Source organism: Malurus melanocephalus, unplaced genomic scaffold (genome assembly GCF_030028575.1).
Source record: "Malurus melanocephalus ecotype Western Australia unplaced genomic scaffold, MMel_1.1 scaffold_257, whole genome shotgun sequence".
Lineage (NCBI taxonomy): Eukaryota > Metazoa > Chordata > Aves > Passeriformes > Maluridae > Malurus > Malurus melanocephalus.
Window position 1 is genome coordinate 547,697 of NW_026623489.1, and position 23,163 is coordinate 570,859.

General features: G+C 39.7%; 3 protein-coding genes across 3 annotated transcripts in view; all 3 read right to left on the bottom strand.

Annotated features, from left to right (window-relative positions):
* The window catches only part of LOC130579159 (caspase-8-like), a 5,572-nt gene extending 5,213 nt beyond the window's left edge, over positions 1-359 (bottom strand). Inside the window, exon 1 of the mRNA XM_057375755.1 lies at positions 229-359. Coding sequence (XP_057231738.1) covers positions 229-359 — 131 coding nt within the window. The remainder of the gene's footprint in view (positions 1-228) is intronic.
* Positions 360-2,894: 2,535 nt separating this feature from the next.
* On the bottom strand, positions 2,895-9,515 carry LOC130579140 (caspase-8-like). Its single transcript, XM_057375732.1, has 7 exons — positions 9,205-9,515; positions 8,897-9,002; positions 7,773-7,911; positions 6,840-6,928; positions 6,067-6,178; positions 4,481-4,970; positions 2,895-3,779 (listed from the first exon to the last, which is right to left on the bottom strand). Exons 1-7 carry the CDS (start codon positions 9,513-9,515, stop codon positions 3,632-3,634), a joined length of 1,395 nt encoding a protein of 464 aa, XP_057231715.1. The 3' UTR covers positions 2,895-3,631.
* A 5,872-nt stretch (positions 9,516-15,387) lies between these two features.
* Positions 15,388-23,035, bottom strand: LOC130579153 (caspase-10-like). The gene is made up of 8 exons (XM_057375749.1): positions 22,962-23,035; positions 20,679-21,016; positions 20,437-20,536; positions 19,750-19,885; positions 18,788-18,876; positions 17,458-17,563; positions 16,195-16,699; positions 15,388-15,709 (listed from the first exon to the last, which is right to left on the bottom strand). Exons 2-8 carry the CDS (start codon positions 20,990-20,992, stop codon positions 15,538-15,540), a joined length of 1,422 nt encoding a protein of 473 aa, XP_057231732.1. The 5' UTR covers positions 20,993-21,016; positions 22,962-23,035; the 3' UTR covers positions 15,388-15,537.
* Between the last annotated feature and the right edge of the window lie 128 nt (positions 23,036-23,163).

Below are 23,163 nucleotides of genomic sequence, written 5' to 3' on the forward strand. Positions count from 1 at the left end.
GGAGGCGGGGCCCGAGCCGGGACGGCCTTTCCCTCAGGATTTAAACTTCCGGAGCGACATAGCCCACAAGCTGCTTGGGAAACGGCGCGTCCTAGGCCGTGTCTGGCCTTGATGCCCGAAAAAAGCTGGAAATAAAACCCCATGGGCTGATGTCAATAGAGCAGGTATTTGTTTATTGGAGCGCTGGTGTAGTGCTGGAGGTGAGGGGGATTTCTCCTTCTAACCCACCTGCCTTCGCTTAGAACTGGCAGGTATTTATAGAGTAAGCGTGGTGTAACATTACCATCGTCACTGCGCCCACCACTGTATAGGGGCACGGAAATCCACGATATCACAGTTCTGTAGTGCTCCTGTGTCATCCTCAATTCGGTGGGCGTGGGGGTCTCTAATGAGAGACCATCATCTTCATCATGGGGGACTTTGCACCTTTCTCTTCAGGGCATGCGCAGTTGTGATGTTCATGGTTTTTTTCTAGTCGTCCAAGCCTTCATTTTTCAGTTCTCATTAGTGCAATCTACTGTTCCTCAATATAGCATCTACTTGTCTACTGCTAGAGAACATTTTTGATTTATGCTTTTATGTTGTGCAGGCACTGATCCAGCTGGCTGGATTACATCCAGATGATACACTTTATGTTGCTAATACCCTATATAAAGCTTATAACAATATATGAAAAGGCTGTTATTGATAATATATTGAAAGYTATTACATTGTATATTCATAATATGTAAAAAGCTATTACGTTATATACTGATAATATGTGAAAAAGGTTAAAAAAAGTTTTCAATCAATAGGCCTCATAAGTACCTTGTCACTTTGACTTAAACCAGAGGTATCACTGGCGACAGGAGCAGTCACTGCACCACCTCAAATACACCTTCTGCTGCAGCACCCTGTATAGATGGTGGTTCACAACAGGAGGGGAGAAATTTTACCCGCTGGAATTTCATCCTGAAAACAAACATTAACACCTTAATGCTCACTATGAGCCAGAGATCCTCAGCACATCCATGCTCTCCAATAATGAACCAGCGTTCTTGCTAAGCACTGATCTGAAACCAGCATCCCTTCCCCAAAAATCCGGTAAAAACCAGTTTGRCAATATATTAAACAGAATTTTGTACATTGTGCCTTATCAATGTTCAAAGCCCCATGGAAGATAGTTGGTTACTATATGCATGGGAAGTTGGGTCATAGGTGGAAGGAATCCAAAAACTTTTCAACAGGTCATAAGCTAACATGTCCTTTAAGCATGTTAGAACAAGATCTTCCTGGCAAAGAGACTGAAGGTCGTATGGATCCTTCTTTGCACTCAGGTACCTGGACAAATCAGGCCTAAACACAAAGTGGTTACACATATCAAACTAACAGGAAAGTCTTCCCCAACTCTTCTAAGYGTTTCTCTTTTCAAATAGCACCACTSCACTCTTGCCTGCTCTCAGTTTAAGTCTGCAGGACTTCAAATTGCCAACTTTTCTTTCCTACCAGACTTCTGGCTCCACTTTCTGGTGGCAGAGCTTCTGCTGTCTGAAAACAAAACAGAATTAAGTGCCAGGCTTGTTGTGACTGTATTTGGCCTCCCAGCCATGATCTAGAAGGAAAGAAAAGGCAAAGTAAAAAACAAAGCTGAGTGCCTTCAGAGAGAAAAGGTGATTTCCCCAACCATTCTCTAGGTTGTACAACKGAGAAAAAAGAGTCAGGAAATTGCAACACCAGCTTCCTTCTTACCATTCAGCTCCATGGGAGRGACAAAAAATCTGTGCAAGATCCTACCAGCCACACTTCTTTGGTCAGAATCGCACAACTCAAAAGTGTTTTTTCCCCTTCCCTGATTGCTGCATGAGCTACATATAAATTCACAGTATGGCTGTTTTCTGAAGTTCTTTAGAGGATTTTGATGGGGTTTTCTCTTCCTCCTAGTAGGTCTTCATCAGCAAGTGGCAATGGCAACTATGGATTTTAATTGACAGAACAAAATACCAAATCAATTTAATCACAGGGTGTGACTGATTAGCACCCCACATAGACACACACACACACACACACTCCAGGAGTGGACAGCTCAGGGGAGGACAAAAACCATACCATCTCAGGGAAGAACAGATCACAAAGAAAGTCAAATTTATCTGAATGCCAGGAAGATTGGAGGGTGAGCTTAGTTTTAGGGAAGACATCTGCACCTGTGAATCACCAGGTACCTCAAGACAGTTAACAAGCAATAATAACAATAATAATAATAACAATAACAATAACAATAATAATAATAATAATAATAATAATAATAATAGTAATGTGTTCCTGAGCAAGCCAGAGCAGCAAGGAGGGTGTGGATATGTGGCTCGCGCCATCTCCTCATAAAAGTATAAACCCAGACAACTGATAAAACATTCAAACTTTAAAAAGAGCAATGGGCTTGAGCTGGCTTCCACTCATGTTCCCCCATGTCTGGGGATGTCCAGTGTCATGATGGTGAGCACCTGTGTAGCTGTCTCACCCTACTAAATCAAAATCCTGTGTACCAAGTAAGTAAATTTAATATCCATTTCCTCCTCCTGTGGAATAGCTGAAAGAACTTGGTCTGAATGCATTGAACTCTGACACAGAAGTAYGAGAAACAGAAATGCTCTAGATTCACAACTTCATTTCTGGAGCAGCTGCCACCATCCAGCAAGTTTCTCACAGAGGAAGCAGTTACTGAATGGCCCTGCTGGCATCAGTTGTCATTATCATGACAGTCCTGAACTTATTCTATCCTAACATCTCTCCAGCTGCTGTTGAAGAGCTATCAGTCTGCCACCCCTCATGGTGGCTGCCAACAAACACCCCCACAAGAGCAAAATTACTTCTGCTGTCGTGCTGACTGTCCCTCAGAAAGCTCATCCAAGAGAGGAACACATGGCAAATCAAGGTGATATAAAGAAAAWTTTTATTTTAACAGAAACAAGATTACAGAATTTCTTTCAAGTATTTTACAACCATTCATGACACACTGTGCCCTAAGAGCTCTGAGAAAAAACAAAATGAGAATCCTTACTGTTGAAAATCCTATATAGCAGGGCTGCTTATTCAAGTAAATTATTATCATAAACCAAACCAAACCTTTGGAGGARAACAACCAAACTAACATAATGATGGGGATTTGGTTCTTCTGGAGCAGGATGTTCTTTTCCTTGAACAATKATAGCTTCCAAAGAAGACAGACAATGATTCACCTCCAGGTAAGGCAGTTACAACCTTACACATGCTGCCTGGACATTGATCCAGCATTCTGAATCTGTTTTTTTTTTTTTTTAAATTTCAGGCACTTGAAACAACTCAGACACCAATGGGACTTCACTGACATTTCCAATAACTCTTACAACAGTACTTGGAAGTGCTTTCTCACTTGAGATACAGACTGAACATACTCCCCTGCTTCTGCAGGATAAAAAGCCAGTTCTGTGGTTTTCCACAGCCATACCCAACTGCTACAGATCCATTTGCTGGAAAACTGATTCAGTATGGAAGTTGGAATATTTAGGTCTCGTGGCTCCTTAAAGGATTGTAGCTAACTACATAGATTCAGATAATTTCYCATGTAAATTCTCTTCCCCGTCGAAGCCCACTCCAGATGTCATTCCTGAGTGTATTCTTACTTTTCCATTTTGCATTGTGGAACTTCAAAGATCAGTTTCATCAGTAGTGTTGATGTTATCTTTGGCATCTGCTTAGATCCTCCAAATTCTTGTTCTGCCAGTTCCTGGTTCACTTTTGTCAGGATGGTGATAAAATCCACGCGGCTTGAACAGAAATTAAGAGAAGTTACATTGAAACACCCGGTACTTGCAGCTCAGCTAGGGTGATCCATGTTTGCTCCAATAAAGTGGTATCACACCACTGCCACTGAAATTGCACATTCCTTTGAATAATCACAGAATTCAGTGTGTTTTGGGGAAATAAAGGCAACCCCCATATAGCATTGCTTTGGTTACAGTCAGAAGAGGCCACTAAGATGAAACAGAGACAAACCTATACATTCTCCATATCTTCTTCTGGACACCATGAGAAAGTGATATCTGAAGGGAAATTCTATCTTTTAAATTATGTTTATGAGGGGAGGGGTGGGAAGCAACAATGAAAATTATGACTACAGAACACTGGGGTTTTTTGTTTGTGTAATCGCTTGTCAGGTGTCACTGGAAGAAAAATAATTTATCAGTCAAAAAATGTTAAAAAACACACATACACACACTTGTTTGTGTGTAATGTTGCAGCATTACATCCCTGGTTTTGTCACAGGAAAAACAGGGCAGTCACTTATACTTTGGCTCATGTGTAGAAGACGAACAATGCCCAATTCCAAAATAAATATTGCTCTCCTCTGTCCTGCAGGTGAAAAGCATTAACAGAACAAAGGCAAAACACTGTGTTTTAGCACAGCATACTTAAATATGCACATCTGCAATACCCCAAGTGTACAAGAATTAAAAATAGTACTTACCATGGGCAAAGCAACTCCATCTTCTTACAGAGGGATTGAATGTAAACACTGCCACTCCTAGGATTGCGGAAGGCCTGGCAGTCCTCCACTGTAGCCATGCCAATCAGAAARTCAGCCTTGTCAGGAATGGAAATGGAAGGAGTAGCATCCTCCTCAAGATGTTCAGTGGAGTCTGCTTCCACTGTCACAGATCGATGGCGTGACATGCCTTGGCAAGCCTGGATGATAAACACCTTGGGTTTGCCAGCCAGAGAAGGACAATTAGTTCCAGTGAAACAGGAGGTTAATTCTTCGATATTTACACACTCGTCATCAACACCTTTTATTTTGTCTTTTTCACCATGGGACAAAATGAAGCAAACAAAACAGTCCATATTTCTGTGATCTTTTTTGCTGTATTCTTTAACTTTTTCTCGTATTTTTTTTCCTTCTAGATTCATGTACTCAACTGTCTCAAACTGAAGCCAGTTAAAGACTTTCTTCAAAGCCTCTGGGGAAAAAAAGCAGAAGGAACTTGTTAAATATACACAGTGACAAGGAAGATGCTTCTTCAAGGAAGATGCTTCTTCAAGGAAGAAACACCAGTGTCTGTATGATATATCAGGTATTAGCAGAAGGGTTCAGATCCCACCAACAAACTCACCTGACTGCCTCTTAGCCTGCCAAATCCTCTCAGAAAAACCCAAGTTCCTAATTTGCCTAATTTGTTTTTTAACACAAATGAGTTAAGTAACGGGTTTCAGATTATGTGATGTATTGGTACAAATTAGTGAAGTTTACTGTTTACTGTGTCAAAGCAAGCTTTAACACAGGTACTCTCAGATCTCTAAGAACAATTCTTAGTAAATTAAAAGACCTCTTTTGAATGACAAATTCTGCCAATGCAGTATTCTTAAATGCAGTAGGTCCCTCATTCTGTGAGAATGGTTGATGCAGCAAGAAGGAAGTCAGAGTAACCTGCTCACCAATGTAATTAAGATTTCTCAGCAAATGGTGGCCACATGGTTGTGTGGGCAGAGAGAAAATAGCTGGGAAGAAAGCAGCCTGTAAATGGGTTGGATGGAATTAAAACATCCATGATACTCCTTTCACTTTTTCACTCGTTTATCTTAAAAGTGACTTGCAGGAAGATAAGCTTTAAGAAAAATTACAGAGCATTTATTTGAGCATTGAAAAGAACCTGTTAAACAGTAAACTTCACTAATTTGTACCAATGCATCACATAATCTGAAACCTGTTACTTAACTCAGTTGTGTTTTGAGGACTTAAAGATATTTTTCTATGATAGTTAAGAATTAAAAACAATCAAAAAGTGAAAAGGTGGAATAATAATCACTTTTCTGCTAGTTGTACATATAACCAATTAAGACAATGCATTTTTTTAGAACAAAAAATAGTTCCTTCTTTAAGCCATCAGAAAATTGTTGAAAGTGGCATATTTCCTATTGTTACAGTGACTGTCACTCCAGTTACTCTGGAGGCCTCAGGGACAGGATTCTTCTTCACAGTAAAGATTAGATAATTGCTTTGAAGAATTATCAGAGAAAAAAAAACTGAACCAGAAATTGGACTTAAAAAGTACTTACCTCCATCTTGCAATGTTCCCTCTCTATTGTAATGTGGATTTTTAAAAATGTGGTTGTTAAGAATCAAACAGTAACCATGAGGGTTATTTTTCATCTTATATATTTCCCTGTCCTGCAGAAACAAAAAGAAAAAAAAGCAGGTAGGAAAGCAGACCAAGCATTCAAAAGAAAAATACGCTGTATACAGATTGCTGGTCCATCATTATCCAAGCACAAAAAGTATCACAAAGGCCAAGAAAAATGGAAGGAAAAGCCTAAGGTACAACCTAACTTCAGAGGTGAAGAATCTACATTGTCTCCCTGAACCCCTCCTCCTGTCTCTCTTTGTTCATTATTTTGACATGGGAAAAAGTATCCAGAAAAACAAATTTGAATGTGCATAGGAAAAGTTCTTGCACCCCATCATCCCTTCTGAAGGTCCTTGTGCAATTCCAGTGAAGTGCAGGTTCTGTTATTCCCTTCCCATCTTTCTGGGAGTATCCTGGCCAGGACTTTAATAATCCAGTCTCCATTATCATTAAGATTGGTTTTCTTCACTCAACTATTCAGTCATTTCTTGCTTAAAAGGTTGCTGACAACCAGGTCCCCACAAAGGTTGCTGACAACTAGGTCCCCCCCTGGTCTTGTTTGGAAAATAGGATTTTTTCAAGGCCTACATATAGAGCCAGAATCCCTCTGTCCTGGCTCTTCCACCTGCTTAGTGTTATGAATTTATGCTCCCTCTCCCAGGAGATGGAGAAATACTTTAAGGGTTATCTGGAGGTGTTTCTCACCCGGTGTGCTGCCCCCTGCTCTCCTCTTTGTTCCTCTGGATGCACAGATGCAGGCACAGAATAACGGACTTCTTCCCTAGAATAATTTTCTAAGAAGAAGAAGAAGAAGAAGAAAAGCAAAACATTTTAGGACTAAAAGGATAAATATTCCACTGCATATTCAAAAATCCAGAACGAGGAGTGAGGTGGAGCGTGTTTTCACACCATTGAGACATCAGCATTTTGTAGAGCTGGGCCAAGCAGAGCTCCAGTTTCACAGACTRGTGGTTATTATAGAAGCATGCAGAGTTGTGCTCCATTGCTTCTTTGTTCTTTTACTGGTAGCAAGATAATAAAGGCTGAATGTGAGTAGTCATCCCATGTGAGTAGGCAAGCCATTCACTAGTATCTCCACTGTGGGATAGGTAAGTGAAAGAAGAGACCCATTTTTGTACAGCAGTACAAAATGCTGGCCCATTCACTTCTGAGATACTGTCTCTTCCCCAGAGAGCTTTACTGTGTGGGTGGATGCACCAAAGATGCAAAATAACAGCATAATGAATGATTTCCTCAAAGCACTTATTTGAATACAACTTTCTGAAAAAAGTGTAGAAATCATCAAATCCATGATTCTAACCAAGGAAATAAAATCACAGTATCCAATTTAAAAGTTAATGAAATGTAATTGTCAGGGCAACAAGATCTACACAATATGTTTCTTTTCTACTTATGAAGAGAGCAAAATAATAACAATACTACTAAAAAGCCATTCCCCTGACATGGGATTTGCTTGCACTAGCCACTCTTGGCAATTATCTTCTGCTTTTTTAGAGACACCAGCAGAGGAGAGCAGCACAAACACATTCAGGGAGAACTAGCTGGTAGCTCTGCAGGGCCATCAAAACCAGAAAAGGCCCCAGCTCTGTTCTTAAACCATAGATTAAATAAATCTACCTCTTTTTTTTTCTTCATAGGCATCAATTTTTTTCTTTAAGTCAGGTCTAAATCGCTGTAATAKATCTTTCAGCATTGTCAGGTTATCTTCTTTAATTATCCCATTTATTTCCATTTCCAGAAAGACCTGCAGCATTGACTGGTAAAACAAAAACACACAAACACTCAAACTCATCCAGTGACCTTCAAAAACTGCAGTATCAGGTACCTCTGGACAGGGCAGAAGACAAYATCCTCATTCCCAGAGTCTGAGTAGCTAAAGACCAATTACTTTTCCCCCAAAAGTCATTAAAGCAAGGGTCAAGATGCAATGCAACTGAATAAACACAGGTGAAAGCAGGATGATGACAAACTGCCTGTGACCAGGCTATCCTGCTTTGTTTCAGCAGTACAAGACACTAACCAGAATAACATGACATTCTGATGGAAGTGCTGTTAAGTCCTTTAGCTATGACATTTTGCATTTTCTATTACAGAAAAATCTGTTCAGCACTAATTTTTGYTTATTAAAGCTCAACTGTCCACCARGTTGGAGGTAAWTCTGCTAATTYTYCYCTGYGTACTACAATACAAATAGAACTTCTAAGGAARGTTCTTAATAATACCAAGCATTTTTATAATACTGCTTATTACTTACAAATATTAAACTAGCCCACCCAACCTCTTAATACTTTTGGGAGAAAGTTAACATGTTAACATTATAATAAAGAAAAAAATACCCATTAACACACAAAAATTTGTGGTTGAACTCRCATTAGAACTCGATTTTCTGTCTCCAAAACAGAAAATCACTGTTAGCAAACATCACTCTTCTTAGATATAACATATGTCTTATAAAAATATATGTCTTATAAATGCCAAGCAAACATTAAAGGAAGAGCACAATGGATTTTACAAGAAGACCGGATTAAGGAGACAGGTGGTGGAGAGAAAATAGAATCAGGAGAGCAAAAAAGACAAAGATAACAATGAAAAAGAGTCCATTCTTTCACACAGCAGCTATCACAATTCTTTCAAACCAGATTTTCATGAGAGYAGACTGCTTTCTCTTTCCTCCCTTCTTACAAGAACTAGAGCACTCTGAACTAGCCTTGCAAAAAACTTCTCAAGGTCACTTTTCATACAGCATTTTCCTGGAGCTTGGTCTTCGGTAATCGCATTTGGAGCAGGAATTTCATATTTCTGACATCTTCTGGAGCCAAGTCTTCTGCAAGTCTATATAGCAATTGCCTGGCAATAAAAAAATAGAGAGGCCTTCAAGAAAGCTCTAACAAATAAACACCACAATTAAACTTTTGAACTGCAAAATGTAAAACTCACAACAGCAGGAATTCGTGCTGTAATAAATACAGTTATGCTGGGATATTGACAAAACAACTGTGCAGATTGTTTTCACGTGGAACTGTTGCATTTTGCATGCTGGTGTGTTTACCTGTAAGCTGACACCTGTGCCCTGCCCGGGAGCTGCAGCTCCCTGTCCATCTGCTCCCGGCTGGAGCCCAGCTGGGCACTCAGGAGGTCCATCCTATCGATGCAGTAGAGCAGCTCCTTCAGGAAGGACAGGTTCCCCACCCCRATCATGTCTTTCTCCTGCAGCACTTCGAAGAAAGCCTTGGGGTCCTGGATGGCTTCCAGCTTCCTCCTCGGGACATGCTCCASGCTGAGGAACTTCAGAGCTGCCAGTTCATCTGTGACCAATGCCTCAGAAACTTCAAAAAGCAGTTTGCGGAGGTCTGCACTCATTTCACATCAGGATTTGGWTCTAAACACAAACAGCAGATGATTTCATTTGTCAGTAAGACCAATACAACAACATGATTTATATAAGAGGTATCATATCATATAGAATTGCCCCAAATAAATTCATGCAATCAGGAGTACTTCAATAGAGAGAGGCTGTCTTGCTATCAYAGCTTTGATGCTCAGCTCTTTTGGTTCTCTGGACTTAAAAATATTAAAACCTCTGTACTAATTGACATTAASAGAGAAAGGCATAGATCATTCTTGCTTCTTGTGGTGTGTCTAGAGAGTGGGAAGTACAGATACACATCAGGCAGGCTGCTGCTCTTTTGTTAGGGTTTGGGTCTTTTTGAGGTTTGATAGCATTTGGGAGCAACAGCCACTTGACAGTCTGACTTWCAGACTACCTACTAATAAATGAGATTGCAAAGTTTCACACCATAACAAAAGTTTTACATCATAACAAAACTCAGAGTCCACATGAGTATAACTAGTCTAAGCTATCTGGCTTCTCCTTTCTTTTTATATTGCCTCAGTATACTCAAAGCACCTCTTCCTGTTTTGGTTTATCTGCAACAACTAAAATTCAGTTCCCAGTTCTCAACTGACTTGTAATATTAAAATCAAATACAGACCATGTCAGCCCTTTAAAAAMGGCTAGAAGAATTCTTATCAAGCTACCTCTTGTTTCGCTGAGCATGAAATACCTTCTCCCTTCTTCTCCACTTCCTCCATCAGCTTTAGAAATATTAAACTTGGCGTAAACTTATGGATTTAACTTTTGAGCACAAGAGATAGTTAGAAAATACCAAGTGCAAGCCTTCTAGCTACCTCACCCTGACACCTACCTTCAGTGATGTGATGACCTACGGGTATGTTGGTATTTGGTACAAGTTCTTGTTAAGCTGAACAAAGGCACCCGACGTGTCAGGAGCTCTCATTGTTTGATTGTACCATCTTCTTAACTGTGGCAACCAGCCCAATATTTAGACTCAAAAGGTATTAGCTAACATGCCCTTAAATTTAGGCTAACAAGCCCTTAATTTTGCACAGTACACTTCACAGTTCTCACAACAAACTCCTCAAAAGGTGCTGGCTCACAAGCCACAACACCCAACCAAAAGTGCTCTCATAACCCACGCTATTACTCAATATTGCTCTCACAAGCCACAACACCCCTACACCAAGTGCTGGCTCACAAGCCACAAAAATCTCAAAAAAATCTCACAAAAATCTCACAAAAAAGCTCCCTCCTCCCACAACTTCAAAATGGAATATGGGGTAAAATATTACAGCTGTGCAAGCCAATAAAGGAAATAAAACAAATAATATCACCAGTCCTTAGATCCTGTGTTGGTGCTGTCACATCTGGGTCTGGTTATCTAGAGCTGACACTTTCAGGACCTGTCTCCACTTCCTTCTAGTAAGAGCCATTTGCAATGTTATTCTCTCTGCCCTGGGTGTAAGGCACCRGGGAATCTCTGAAGAGAAATTCTATAAACACATTCAGAAGGGGTCTCTTGTCTTATAGAGGGACACTGTCAGTGGGAGACAGAAAAGTTAAAAATGACAAAAGAAAACTTGTTACTCCTACACTTCTGAAATATGGAATCCATTTTATTTACTGCTACTGCAAATGTTTCAATACCAATACTCCAAGGTAGTGCAACTGGGTAACCGATATTTAATAATTAGCAGACAACTGTACTGTGCTTTCCTCCAAGGACCACTCTACAGCAAAGCAGCTTTAAATCCATTGAAACTGAACTTTTAAACAGATAAGAATACATACCGTTCAGCCCATATGAATCAGCAGTATCTGAGTATGCTTAACCTCACAATTCAATGATTACCTGRCTTTATATTTCTGTAACCACGCAGAAAAGAATAATATTTTCTTGGTGGCTAGTTCTGAAGTTATCTTCTTTCTCACATAAATCATGCCTTTCATTTCAGATACAAGGAATATTGCTTATAAMAGCAAATCTTTCTTGTAAATGGAATTTTCATTTTATTTCTCAAATAATCTGTTTCAAACCCATCAAATTATTGCAGTTAGATGTGCCACCTATATGTTACATTTAAGCCTGTCTGTAATTACAGGGAACACAGTTAAAACAATATTTAACTGCCACTGTGTTTTTCTCCCAGATTACTAACTTAAAGACACAACTGATACAACAAGTAAAATTAATAGTAACGACAATTATTATTATTTTACATCACTTACGTGGGAGGACAGGTTGGTGGAATGTGGTGGAATGCTGGAACAACTGTGAAAAAAGTGAGGCAGCCAGTTGCTAAAGTTCCAGGCAAAGTACTGCCTTTTGTATGATAMGGTATTGCCACATGACTTCCAAGAAATATGTTTTTATCCTGCTAATAAAGCAGGAGATCCCTACCTTCCAGTTCCATATTCAGAAAACTGATTTTAACAGAACTTGTAAGAAAAGAATGGTAAACAAGGCACAAAAGTAATCATGCTCTGCTTTTAAGGCAACACACTAAGCAACATGCCTAGTGCTTTCTAGCATACAGCACAGCTCTTTTTGCTCTCATACACAAATCCTAATTAAAGACAGTGAGAGATGTCTGAATCAATTATATATTTTCATTTAAAATATCTCAGTCCCACTGTCCTGCTGTGTCAAGTCCCTCTCCAACTCACCCCAGCTTATTTTTAATAGGAAGATATTTCTTAAATTAAAAAGTCAACTGTTAGCACCAAATTCAGTGGCAGCATTCAGTAAATACAGGGAACTCAACAACTAAACATTCTTCTGAAATTATTTATGTTATATACTTCCTCATTTAGAGGAGAATTTGAACAATAATTAACTTTTTATATCTTCACCACCTCTAAAGTAAAGAATTCAGCCTTCAATGAAAAGGTTGCCAGCATGCAAGTTGACATTATGTTCCACACAGCAGGAAATAGAGAACAGCACTCAGTAGGTCTACCAGACTCTCAGAGGAGACTCTCAAAGCAGCATTACGAAAAGAGAGTYAGAAGAGCCGAAATTTGTCAAAGTTTTGCAATTAAAACAGTCATTCATTGATTTCAACCTATCTATACAAACTCAAAATTATAACATACCCTTTGATAGAATGAGGTGTACAAATTCCTTGCAAAAGGCACACTCTAGTAAGAGATCAGAAAACCCGGCCGGCTTGTTTCACTAGCAGGAATTGTGTCATCATCCAAAGGCTGGGAGCAGCACAAGTACTTTTTCACYTTCAGGTCTAAAATGTTTGTCTCCATATCATTCCAAGTCTCAACATCTCTTTCCCTGCATCATTTCTTCTGTGTCTTACCTGGACCAAGACYTCAGTTGGAGCCTGAAAGAGCCAGCATGCCGTGATATATGATGAAGTGATAATGGCGTCTATCTCATTCAGCAGTTTGAAGGACCACCCCTTTTTGCACTATCAGTTTCACTTTTGRTTTCTTCCTCTCTCACACTTCCTAGAAATGTTGCGGTCCTTTTGTTAAATGAGTCTACTGAATTTTCCTCAGCTTCTCTGTACTCTGGTTTCCTCCAGAACTGTCTCAGTAACCCAATCTTTTYCATGTACAGCTTGCCAAAAATTCATCTCCCTTGAAACTGTGATCTTGAGGAAGCAAAACTGCTGAGGTTATGCCTGCTCAGCAACTGTTGTTACTTTGGCCTGCAGTGGCACAAGGCGGGACACACAGCTCCTGCACAAAAAATTATGAGAGACAGGATACCAGAAACTTGATTCCCACTTTAAGATTGTGACCCTGCCAAGATACCAACTTCCCCAGAAGACTCTTTTTACACKAGTTCCACTTAAATCTGTCTATACAGGGGCTGCACAAGACACAGTCCTTCCTTAATTGTGTAGGTGGAGAGTGCACACGTGTGCATGTGTCTGTATGCTGKCAGGAAGCCTCAACAGCAACCAGCCACATGTGTTTGTTTGGGATTGGCTTCTTTCTGGCACAGCTCTTTGTTACTGGAGTTACAGGGAAGGTGTACAGTGCAGAAAACAAGGAGCGATGAGTATCTTAAGTTGCACAAAACCCACCCACTGTCCCCAAGACTTTCAAGCTTCCATTTCACAATACACTGCAGGAGATTACCTAGAAATGCCCAGCRTGGCAGCTGCAGTTGCAGTGCTAASCCTGCCCTGGCTTTGGGCTTGTGCTGACAAGTACCACAGAACGCACCCAAGCATTACAGTGTGCAGCCACACAAACACAGCTCTCAGCACACTCAAGTAAAATATTCACACTAATTAGTCTAAATCAGGGTMGTGTGAACTTTGTTGAAACAAACTTACAGAGCAAGGGAGATTTCACCAGTCTTTCACACTTCACAAGTGTGGATCCTTCCTCCCAGGGAATCCCAGGCAGAAGTCAGCTCAGACTCTTCTGACTGCCTTTACCTACCTATGATTTAACAGGAGGTTACCCAGGCAGGAGGTTAGAGAGAAAGCAAGGTAGCATGATGACATTCCCTGTCTAGCAAACTAAAAATGGAAACAAGACACCGCAAAACAAGGTCAGTGRTTACTCCATACTGATAAAAATGCATTTGTTTCCTACACATACAAAACGAGTGCATCAAGTCTAAACAATAACTGCAAGCCAGAAACATCACAAATCGATCCCAATGTAATATATTCCACTAAAGGAGAAAGCACCATTTCTCCTATCAGTGGTGTAAATGTGACTTCAAGTGTGGCAGCCATGCTAACACACAAGACTTAAAATGCAGTGGATTACAAAGTTCACACTACCCCTTTCATTATCACAAAGGGACTGTCATGGTTTGGAAAACTGGCTGCATTTCAACGCTCTGTATGATGCAAAACCCCCCCCCCTAAAAACAGTGCAAGCTAAAAATTGCATCCAATAGCACTGGACAGTACTCTTTCAAATCTTCACCTTAAGGTATTCCTAATCATATATAACAATGAGCATTTTGGTAAAATAAATTTATGTTTCACTTCAGTTTAAACCCCGAAGCATCTAAAACCTCACTTCTTCATGGAGCCCAATAAAGTGGAGGAATCAGTCAGAAACAAGGATAAGCCTTACCCAATACATAATTTTTATCTCACCAAGCTCTCTAAAAGTATGAATTTAATGCAGTCACAAACGGGAAAGACATAGGCATACATAATAAATGTCATAACAAAATAATATGGCATTATTTCAGTTAACTCACAAAATTCTGTTAGAAGCTTAGTCAATAGGAGCTTTGTTYTGCAAATGGCTGCATTTTAGATCCTAAACCAACAAATGATAATTAAAAAAYGTAATGTTTAACAAAGTTAATCTAACTGCTGTATCTCATAGCATGAAAATCTACCCTAAATTTTCTTAAAAGTGATGGGAAGTAGCAGCTCACAAAATTTCACAGAGGGAATAATATGCAGCATTTTGTTTTTCCTCAGTTTTGGAAAACTTCATTGTTCATGAGGTTTATGTTAGCCATTTGAAGGTATCAGTGTGCACTGTGGAACAAATTGCAGATTTCAGTTGGTAACTGGTTGTCTATTAAGTTAAATGTAATTTTCATTAGAGACGGAAGAAATCCTTTTCCACTTACTACTTAAGGTTTTGTCTCTTCCACTTTTTTCTTCTCTATGAACAAAGCTAGTGGATTTAGAAACATTATATAAAATTTTTAGCCAGCAAAATAAAATTAATCTAAACCAGAACATAAAAAATCCTGGTTTAGATATGAAAGCTTACATGCAATCTCTATGCTGCCAGAGAAAAACCTTTTTTATCTGTAATCTGTGCAGGTACAAAAATGTTTAGCAGAAGTGTGGTTCTTCCAACCCTGATGACTCTGAATATATAGATGATGTAAATAGCTGGCTAACAATTAAACGAATTGTTTTAATTGTGTCTCCTCCAGTTTCACAGTTTGGTTGACAAAATTTATGAGGCCTTGAACTGCAGCTAACAAATCCTCAGGGTTTTGCATAATTGTCATAAAACAGGTAGTGTGATGAACTGCATTTAAACAAGATAATAAAATTATGTATTTTAAAAGCCTTGATGTTGGTCTGAAGGAGGAGGATCTGCAGGTATAGGGAATATAAATTTTCTCCTTAAGGTATATGCTGGTTGGGGCATTTGCTTCTTTGTCCCTGAAGGGCTAACACGTCTGGCCACATCTTCATTAACTTCTGTAAGAATTGACAAAATATCTTCACCCCTACAGCCAGAACRAGAGCAAACAAAAAAAAATTACTTATTAGTGAGCAGGTGGCAATCCACTTAACATCTTCCTGATTAGCTAGAAGATACAGTATGAACATTTACAACAGAAAAAAGAAAACACATCCTTTTCTCCAAATTTCCCTTTTGTTCTCATTTGAGTCATATTAAAAATACAAGACCTTTCCGTGCTCTGTCTTGCTCAATTCAACCAATAAAATAAAAATAGTGGAAYAAAATATTTTTACCCATATCCACTCAAGAAACTGTGCTGCCTTAAGGATTATAGATGTGTTTTTCCACAATACACTTAACATTCATCAGATTATATGTATGGCACTAGCAATGTTAAATTAAATTTACCAGTGTAAAATCTTCAGTTTAACTAATTCTGTCCACCTTAGAAGAACATGGGCAAGTGTTCCTATATGAACTGCCTTTGGAGAAGAARAATTTAATCAGAGTACTAAGCCAAGTATTTACCTTGGTACCAACAACTGCAGCTTGCTGCAGAGGGCCTGAATATACCAAGAACCTTCTTCAATGTGCCGGAAAGAGACAAATCCATCAACTGTGGCCATGCCCAGGAGGAAATCAGCCTCTTCAGGAATACTTTCAAAAAGAGAAAAGCTCTCTTGCATGGAAGACAAATCAAGAGTTTGTTGAGCAGCATCAACATAGACAGGGCATTGTATATTTTTACCCTGGCATGCTTGGATAAAGAAGAGTTTGGGTTTTGCAGCCAGCTGGGGACATTGTTTGGCAGTGAAGTGGGACATAATTGTGCGTATTGACACAAGTTCCTCATCTGTCCCATAGACTGCTCCTGACTCTCCATGAGAGAGAATGCAACATATAAAACAGTTCCTGTCTTTGTGRTCTTGCATTTGCTGCCAAGTTTGCATGAGATTTATAATATCCCCAGACGTCAGATCTGGGTAAGTCCTCACATCCAGACCAAGCCATCTGAATACTCTCTCCAGTTGCTCTGTAAATAAATGAMAGATAAAAGAAAAATTCAAGCCAAGAGAAAAACATTTTGTGAAGTCACCATGCAAGCTAATCTTGGAGGGGAAAAGACCTTACACCCTGACAGTTCTGCAGATTCATCCTCATACTAGTACCMATGAAAGGTTAACTGAAATAAAAAAAAGATGGCATCAGTCAAACACAGAGTTCCTGGATTGTTCTAGACAAGTTTCAGAAAACAGTGTGCAAAATGTTGTGAGTGCATAAATGACACTTGAAAAGTACAAAGAATCTGCCCTTTCCCAGTTTCAGATCTTTCAAAACATTCCTCACATCATTATTTTCCACTTGCAGTTTTGACTATTACATATTATTTGACTTGTTCCATACATGTGAGACAAAATAGAGAAAACAGAATGAAGTAGGAAGCYTGCACAGAGTTGCTTGATTATCAAATTTTGCATACTAGGTCGAATGATAGGTTAATTTAGTTTTAGTTCTTTACTACAGCTGTGGATAAAGGATATATAAAGAGATTCTTAAAATTATACAAGAACAATCCAACTGAAGAATCCAGTGGATTCTTCTTCTTACTCATCCTTTAGCCCTTCTTCCCCCCTAGGACACACAAATAACATAATTTAACACATATCAAACATTTTAATCTTTGAGAATATTAGCTAACCATAGACAATAAAATATAGAGCAATACTACATAATCAACTCACCTGGAGAAACAGAGACTTATCCTCCAAAAAYCTCACTTCAGCAACTTACCAGCATCTTTGCAAGAACCATTCCTACGAGAATTATTGAAGTTAACATTATTGATAATGAGACAAAATCCTCTGTGTGGTCCATCCATTTTGTAGCTTGTCATAYTCTGAAGAAAGGAGAAGAAAAAAGTTTACAGTTTCAATGAATTTACTCACCTTACTCATATTTTTTAACACATCTTAACATTGGCTTCCAGGAGCCAAACTCTGCAATCTGCATTGGTGATGGCAACACATGTCCCCAGGCRTTTCCAATGTCAAAACAATATTTTAACTTCCTGGTACAGGGTTCTGAGTGAAACTACATGATGTCAGACATCTGAGTTGGYTTTTATTGAGAACAGTAATGAATACCTGGAGCAGGTGATTCATACTGCCCCATTGGAAAAGGATGCAATCAGAACAGAAATCTCAGAAGTGCATAAACCAACCCCACTGCAGTTTTTTRTTAAGAGTTAATATTACCTCCCACTGTTAAAAGTTAACATTTTAAAAGCTGAAAAGTACTCAAACTTCAAGTACCATGTATTTAAGTCCAACCTTRGGTTGAAATAAAAAACTCCACTGCAGTTCCTTCCTACTCACTAGAGTGCAATACACATACCTCCTTTTCGTGAATTTTAAGTACAACAAAATGAAGGCAGCACTCCAAGTTCCTTCAACAGCTTTGTTACAGCAGTCTGAACATCAAGTGATGAAAAGATATGCTACAGCACTGAACTTCAAGAAATTAAATAGCTATAAACAAATGGAAGTACTTGATCCTTCAATATCCATGGTCATCATAAAGAAAAGGCCAGAGGGAGAATTCAATGGTTACACTGCTGTGGTTAAAAGACTTCTAAGAAGGGATCTCACAAAAGAGGTGTTTTCTCATGTACCAAGATCTCTGCAATAGCTTACTAAAAACTCTTAGCTTCTTTTAACCCTTTCAACAAGGCCCCTGAGGCCTTTTGTAAGCCAAATTCAAAAAGTGAGAACTGCGAAGCTCCGTTTGTCTCTGTGTCTTGCACATGGTGTCATCTCCAAAATGCACAACTTAGAAAAATGCAAGATGTATTTTGCCTTTATCAGGAAGATRAGCACATGCACTGATGTGTGAATTTCAAAGTTTATTATGTCCATTTTGCCTATACCACACCTTTCAAAAATGCTAAATTTCTGGCCTCCAAAGTTAAAATATTCTTTGAAAAATTCCAATTTATTAGTCAAGAAACTTTCTGAGACAGACAGACATCTCACAAGTCCTTGCATGATAAATGTCATCAGAGAGAGGATGAGGACCTCATACCCCCAGGTATTTGAAAAGTATTTAAAAGATTGTCTCAAACCTTGGATTTATTTTCTACATTGCCGAATTCTCCACGCAGCTCCAGGTTTTTCTCGGGGAAGCCTTGTGTAAAATTGGTTGCCGTGTTATCTAGAAAAAAAACCCAGCATAGATATTTATGAAGATAAACCCAATATTTGTGGACATAACAAAAAGGAGTTTAGCTACAATACAGCACTTTTTGTATCTGAAATACTGTTTCATTAAAATAAATAATTCCTCCATACAAGATAGCATGGTCATGTTCAATGGATTGATTCTGAATGTTTTCTGTTTATTTTTATTGTATATATTTTTTGACAGAGGCAAGGTTTCTATTAGTATCAATATTACAAAACAAAGATATCCATCGTACAAAGATAAGATACTACTCAAGACATTTGAATGAATTTTTTRTCTGGAAATTAGCTTAACAGCATATTTGTATTTAAGAAGAATCTGCAATCTTACTATTGAAGTTCTCATTTTTTACTTTTTTTTTCTCCTGAATCACTGATAAATCTTTTTTTTTTATATAAGAACAAAAATCATCTGTGTCCAGCCCATGTATCAGACACACATGCACACCCAGTTTGTCTTGCCAGCTTATTAGCAGGCTACTGCCTTTATGTAGTGTACATTCATAGATCACAAAGTGCCTTTTATAGGACTGTCAGCATCATCTCAATACTATTAATGGGGAAATGGAGAAGTGTGACAACTATAAACAGATTTTCAGCTTCTCAGCCTGTTCTGTATGYTCTGGGCTGCTGTGTGTGGCCTCAGATATTCCAGCACACCCCTCTATTTTCAGCTAGGAAATAATGCAAGCAAGGGATTGTTATGCCAGATTTGTGAAGGTAAGTGATCTCACTCAACTCCTGTTTCAGCAATACACACATATGACCTCAAGTTCAGYTGCCCAGAGCCATCTAGTGCTTCCTCCATTTTAGCAAACCTACTCCTGGAYTGTGAATTTCTCACCTTTTGCCTTTTTGTAGCAGTTTATTGTCTCCAGAAGATCAGGTGAAACAGTCTTACAGACTTCCTCCAGTACCTCTACATTTTCTTCAGTTAAAAGGCTCTGTTTTTCCAACAAAGTCAGCAAATCCAAAGCAGACTGACAGTCAAAAGGAGAGAGTAAAATATAATTATTGTTCCTTAGAAATCAAAACTTGTCTTTCAGCACTGTCCATCTCAAACAATCACATCATCATCATCTGCTTTGCTCCCTACCAACATGGACCAAACAGCCAATGTTACATCACTGTSAAAGCAGAAATGTTGCTTCATGGAAAGCCACTGGTTGTGTTATTATTTGGTATGGTCTTGTTTAAACAAATTCACCATATTAATGACTCTTGGCTTTAAGAAAGCTTCATGGCTGTGAAACAGCACCAATGACATATGGACATGAATCTCCTTTTCATATGGCTCAGGCAGGGCAAAGATCTGATTTGTCACCTTTTTATAATCTGATGCTAGACAGTGAACTGTCAGTGACTGACCTGGGCACTACGCTTACCTGTCAACATTTCTTTTTGCCAACTCTATTAACACAACCAGCCTATTGGCTGCATATTATACTCTGTTCTGCCAAACACGTCTCATACTTTTCCTCCATTTCCCACCTCCCTTCTTCCCTTCCCACCATATACACATTTCACATACAAGAGTTGTCCATCGCTTTGGAAGACGGTTTTGCAGGAGGAATATGATCTCCTTCAACATCTCATTGGTGATGTTCTCTGACAATTCATACAGCATCTGCCTGTAACAGAGATCCAGTGACATAGAAGTCGAACAGAAGATGGTACAAAACCAAAGGCAATCTAAGAACTTAAAAATGGAAAGGAAAACAGTATGGCACAGATAGAAGTAATGGAAGGAATAGAATTCCACTGCAAGCTTACCTGTATGGAGATACTCTTCCCCTCTCATGCAGATGTTCTTGTACTTTCTTCTTGCTGTAACCAAGTTTCTCGAGCAAGGCATGACATTTAATTCTGTATAAGAGTTCAGCTAGTAGGAAAGTGTCTTCTGCACTCAAATAATCTTGATTCACAAGAAGCTCAAAGATGTCTGCTGCTGACCTCACACCTTCTAGTTTTCTGATGTGGAGCAAGTCAGAACAGAGAAATTTTAAAGCTGCTACATCTTCGGTCACCAGATTTTCACTAATGAGGAAAAGCTGCTGCTGGAACTTCAATCTGATATAATCCCCCATGTTGCTGGAACCAACAGTCTCTGCCTGAAAGCAGAAAGCAAACACTAGTAATACTTGAATCTTCAATRCAGCAATCCTTCTATTAAAATTTTACCTAATGACTGTTTGGAAGCCCTGAATTACCTTTTAATAAATAAAGATTTTAAATATATTTGAAATTTACTTCCTTCTCTRAACACAAGACTACAAAAAAGACCAGATTTGGCAGAAGCTCAAAACAACCCAGTCTATAATTGAAATTAACCCTCCTCTGAGCAAAAAACTGTGCAAAATGACCTCCAGGTCTGAATTTTTTTTCTTTTAAACATCTTCCACATTCAGATCTTTGCTTCTCTCCACTGTAATCRGGAAGAGTCCCTGCAGTAACTTATTACAACTATTAATTGAGACAGCACAGTGGTTCATGTACATTCCTTGACCTGCACTCCAAGGGCTTCCCTGGCTGTAGCAGGGAGGTGTTCCTCTTGTTACAAGGCTGACATCCAAGCTGGAATATCCATCCACTCCCAGTCATATCTTGCTTCCAGGTTGTATTTGACATTTGGCATTGAAAAACCCTTATAAGGCTCCCTTACAAGTAGAAGTCAGATAAACTGTAATAGCACTCAATGCTCAGTSTAAATAGGCTCTGCACAAGCAGAAGCAACTCAATCTAACTGAGGTTTAACAGACTGATCAACCTTCTACTACACCAACTTCTTCCATGTAGCCTAGGTAGTTCTTTTCTGTCCATGGAAGGTTAAATAGGTAAAAAAGGTTCTTCAGTGCCTTCTGGCTGGYATGACTTCAATCTTTTGTTTAGAGCAGCTGGAAGCAAAGATTTCTACATGAGGGAGCACAAGAAAAATACCAGGAAAGCAAAGTAGGGACAGGACCTACTTTGGAGAGAATCCAAAGCCTTTGCAGCAACTGGGAGGACAGGTCAGCAGATGATATCACAGATGATATTACAGATGATATCACAGCACGTGGGGGCACAGAGGAGCCCTCTCCCATGCTGAACAACTCCAGCTCTCAGCCTGTCTTCGCAACAAAGGTGCTCCATCCCCCAAACATCTTCACAGCCCTCCTGTGGACYCTGCTCCAACAGGTCCACATCTTTCCTGCTCTAAGGACCCCAGAGCTGAATGCACTCCAGGTGGGGTTTCACGAGGGCAGAGCAGAAGGGCAGAATCACATTCCTCGATGGGCTGCCAGTGCTGTTTTTGATGTAGTCCAAGAGGGGGATGGCCTTTTAGGCTGCGAGTGCACACTGTTGGGTCATGTCCAGCTTTTCATCCACAATAACCCCGAGTCCTTAACTGCAAAGCTGCTCTCAATGACTTCTCTTAGTCTGTACTTGTATCTTGAATTGCGCTGACCTAGGTGCAGCACCTTGATCTAGCTCTAATTCCTTCATCTACCTTTAAAATGGTTTTCAGGTCTCTGTTGCTACCATTCTTGGAAAGATTATTTTTCATTTCACACGTTTCCTGCTTGAGTTTGGAACACCTTCAAGACTTCTCCACACTTTCCTATGCGAACTAAGTTCTCCTCCCGGCCTCTAGATGCCTCTCCCAGCACTATAATACCATCTGCTCACGCCCTGCTCAGCTTACTGCTATGGGGTTTTTTAGAACCCTCTACCTTCATACTTCACAGGTCGCTGATAAAAACATCATGGTAAAAAACACAGAGAAGTAACGAATCAGCGCCTCTAATGTATGTTTTCAGATACACCCTCAGAGAAGGAAAATAGTATAAAACAAGAAATTAGGATTGTAAAATTATCTTTTTACAAGTTTTACTGCTTGGGGCACTGCCGCAAAGATTGAAAGACAATGCCAAAGCACAGAGCGCCCGGAACACTGAGGCTCAGCCTGCAAGCACACGTGGGGGGAGGAGGTAGGACGCCACAGACAATGAGCGAAATCAAGCTCTGGGCTCGGAAGATGGAGCCCTCMTTCGTTCCCTCCCCACTTTTTGGTACCTCTTACACGAATTCCAAGCCCGACCCCTGTCCCGGCAGCTGCCCGGGATGGCGGTTCGCAGCTCCTTTGGCGGTCCCTGTCGCGGCCGGCGGGCTGTGCCCAGTGCCCGCCCGAGGTAGGGGCGGCGTCTGCAGCAGCGCGGGAAGGGGGATTAAGGGGATGTGAGAGAACGAGACGAGGCAAGCCCGAGAAGGGGCGCAC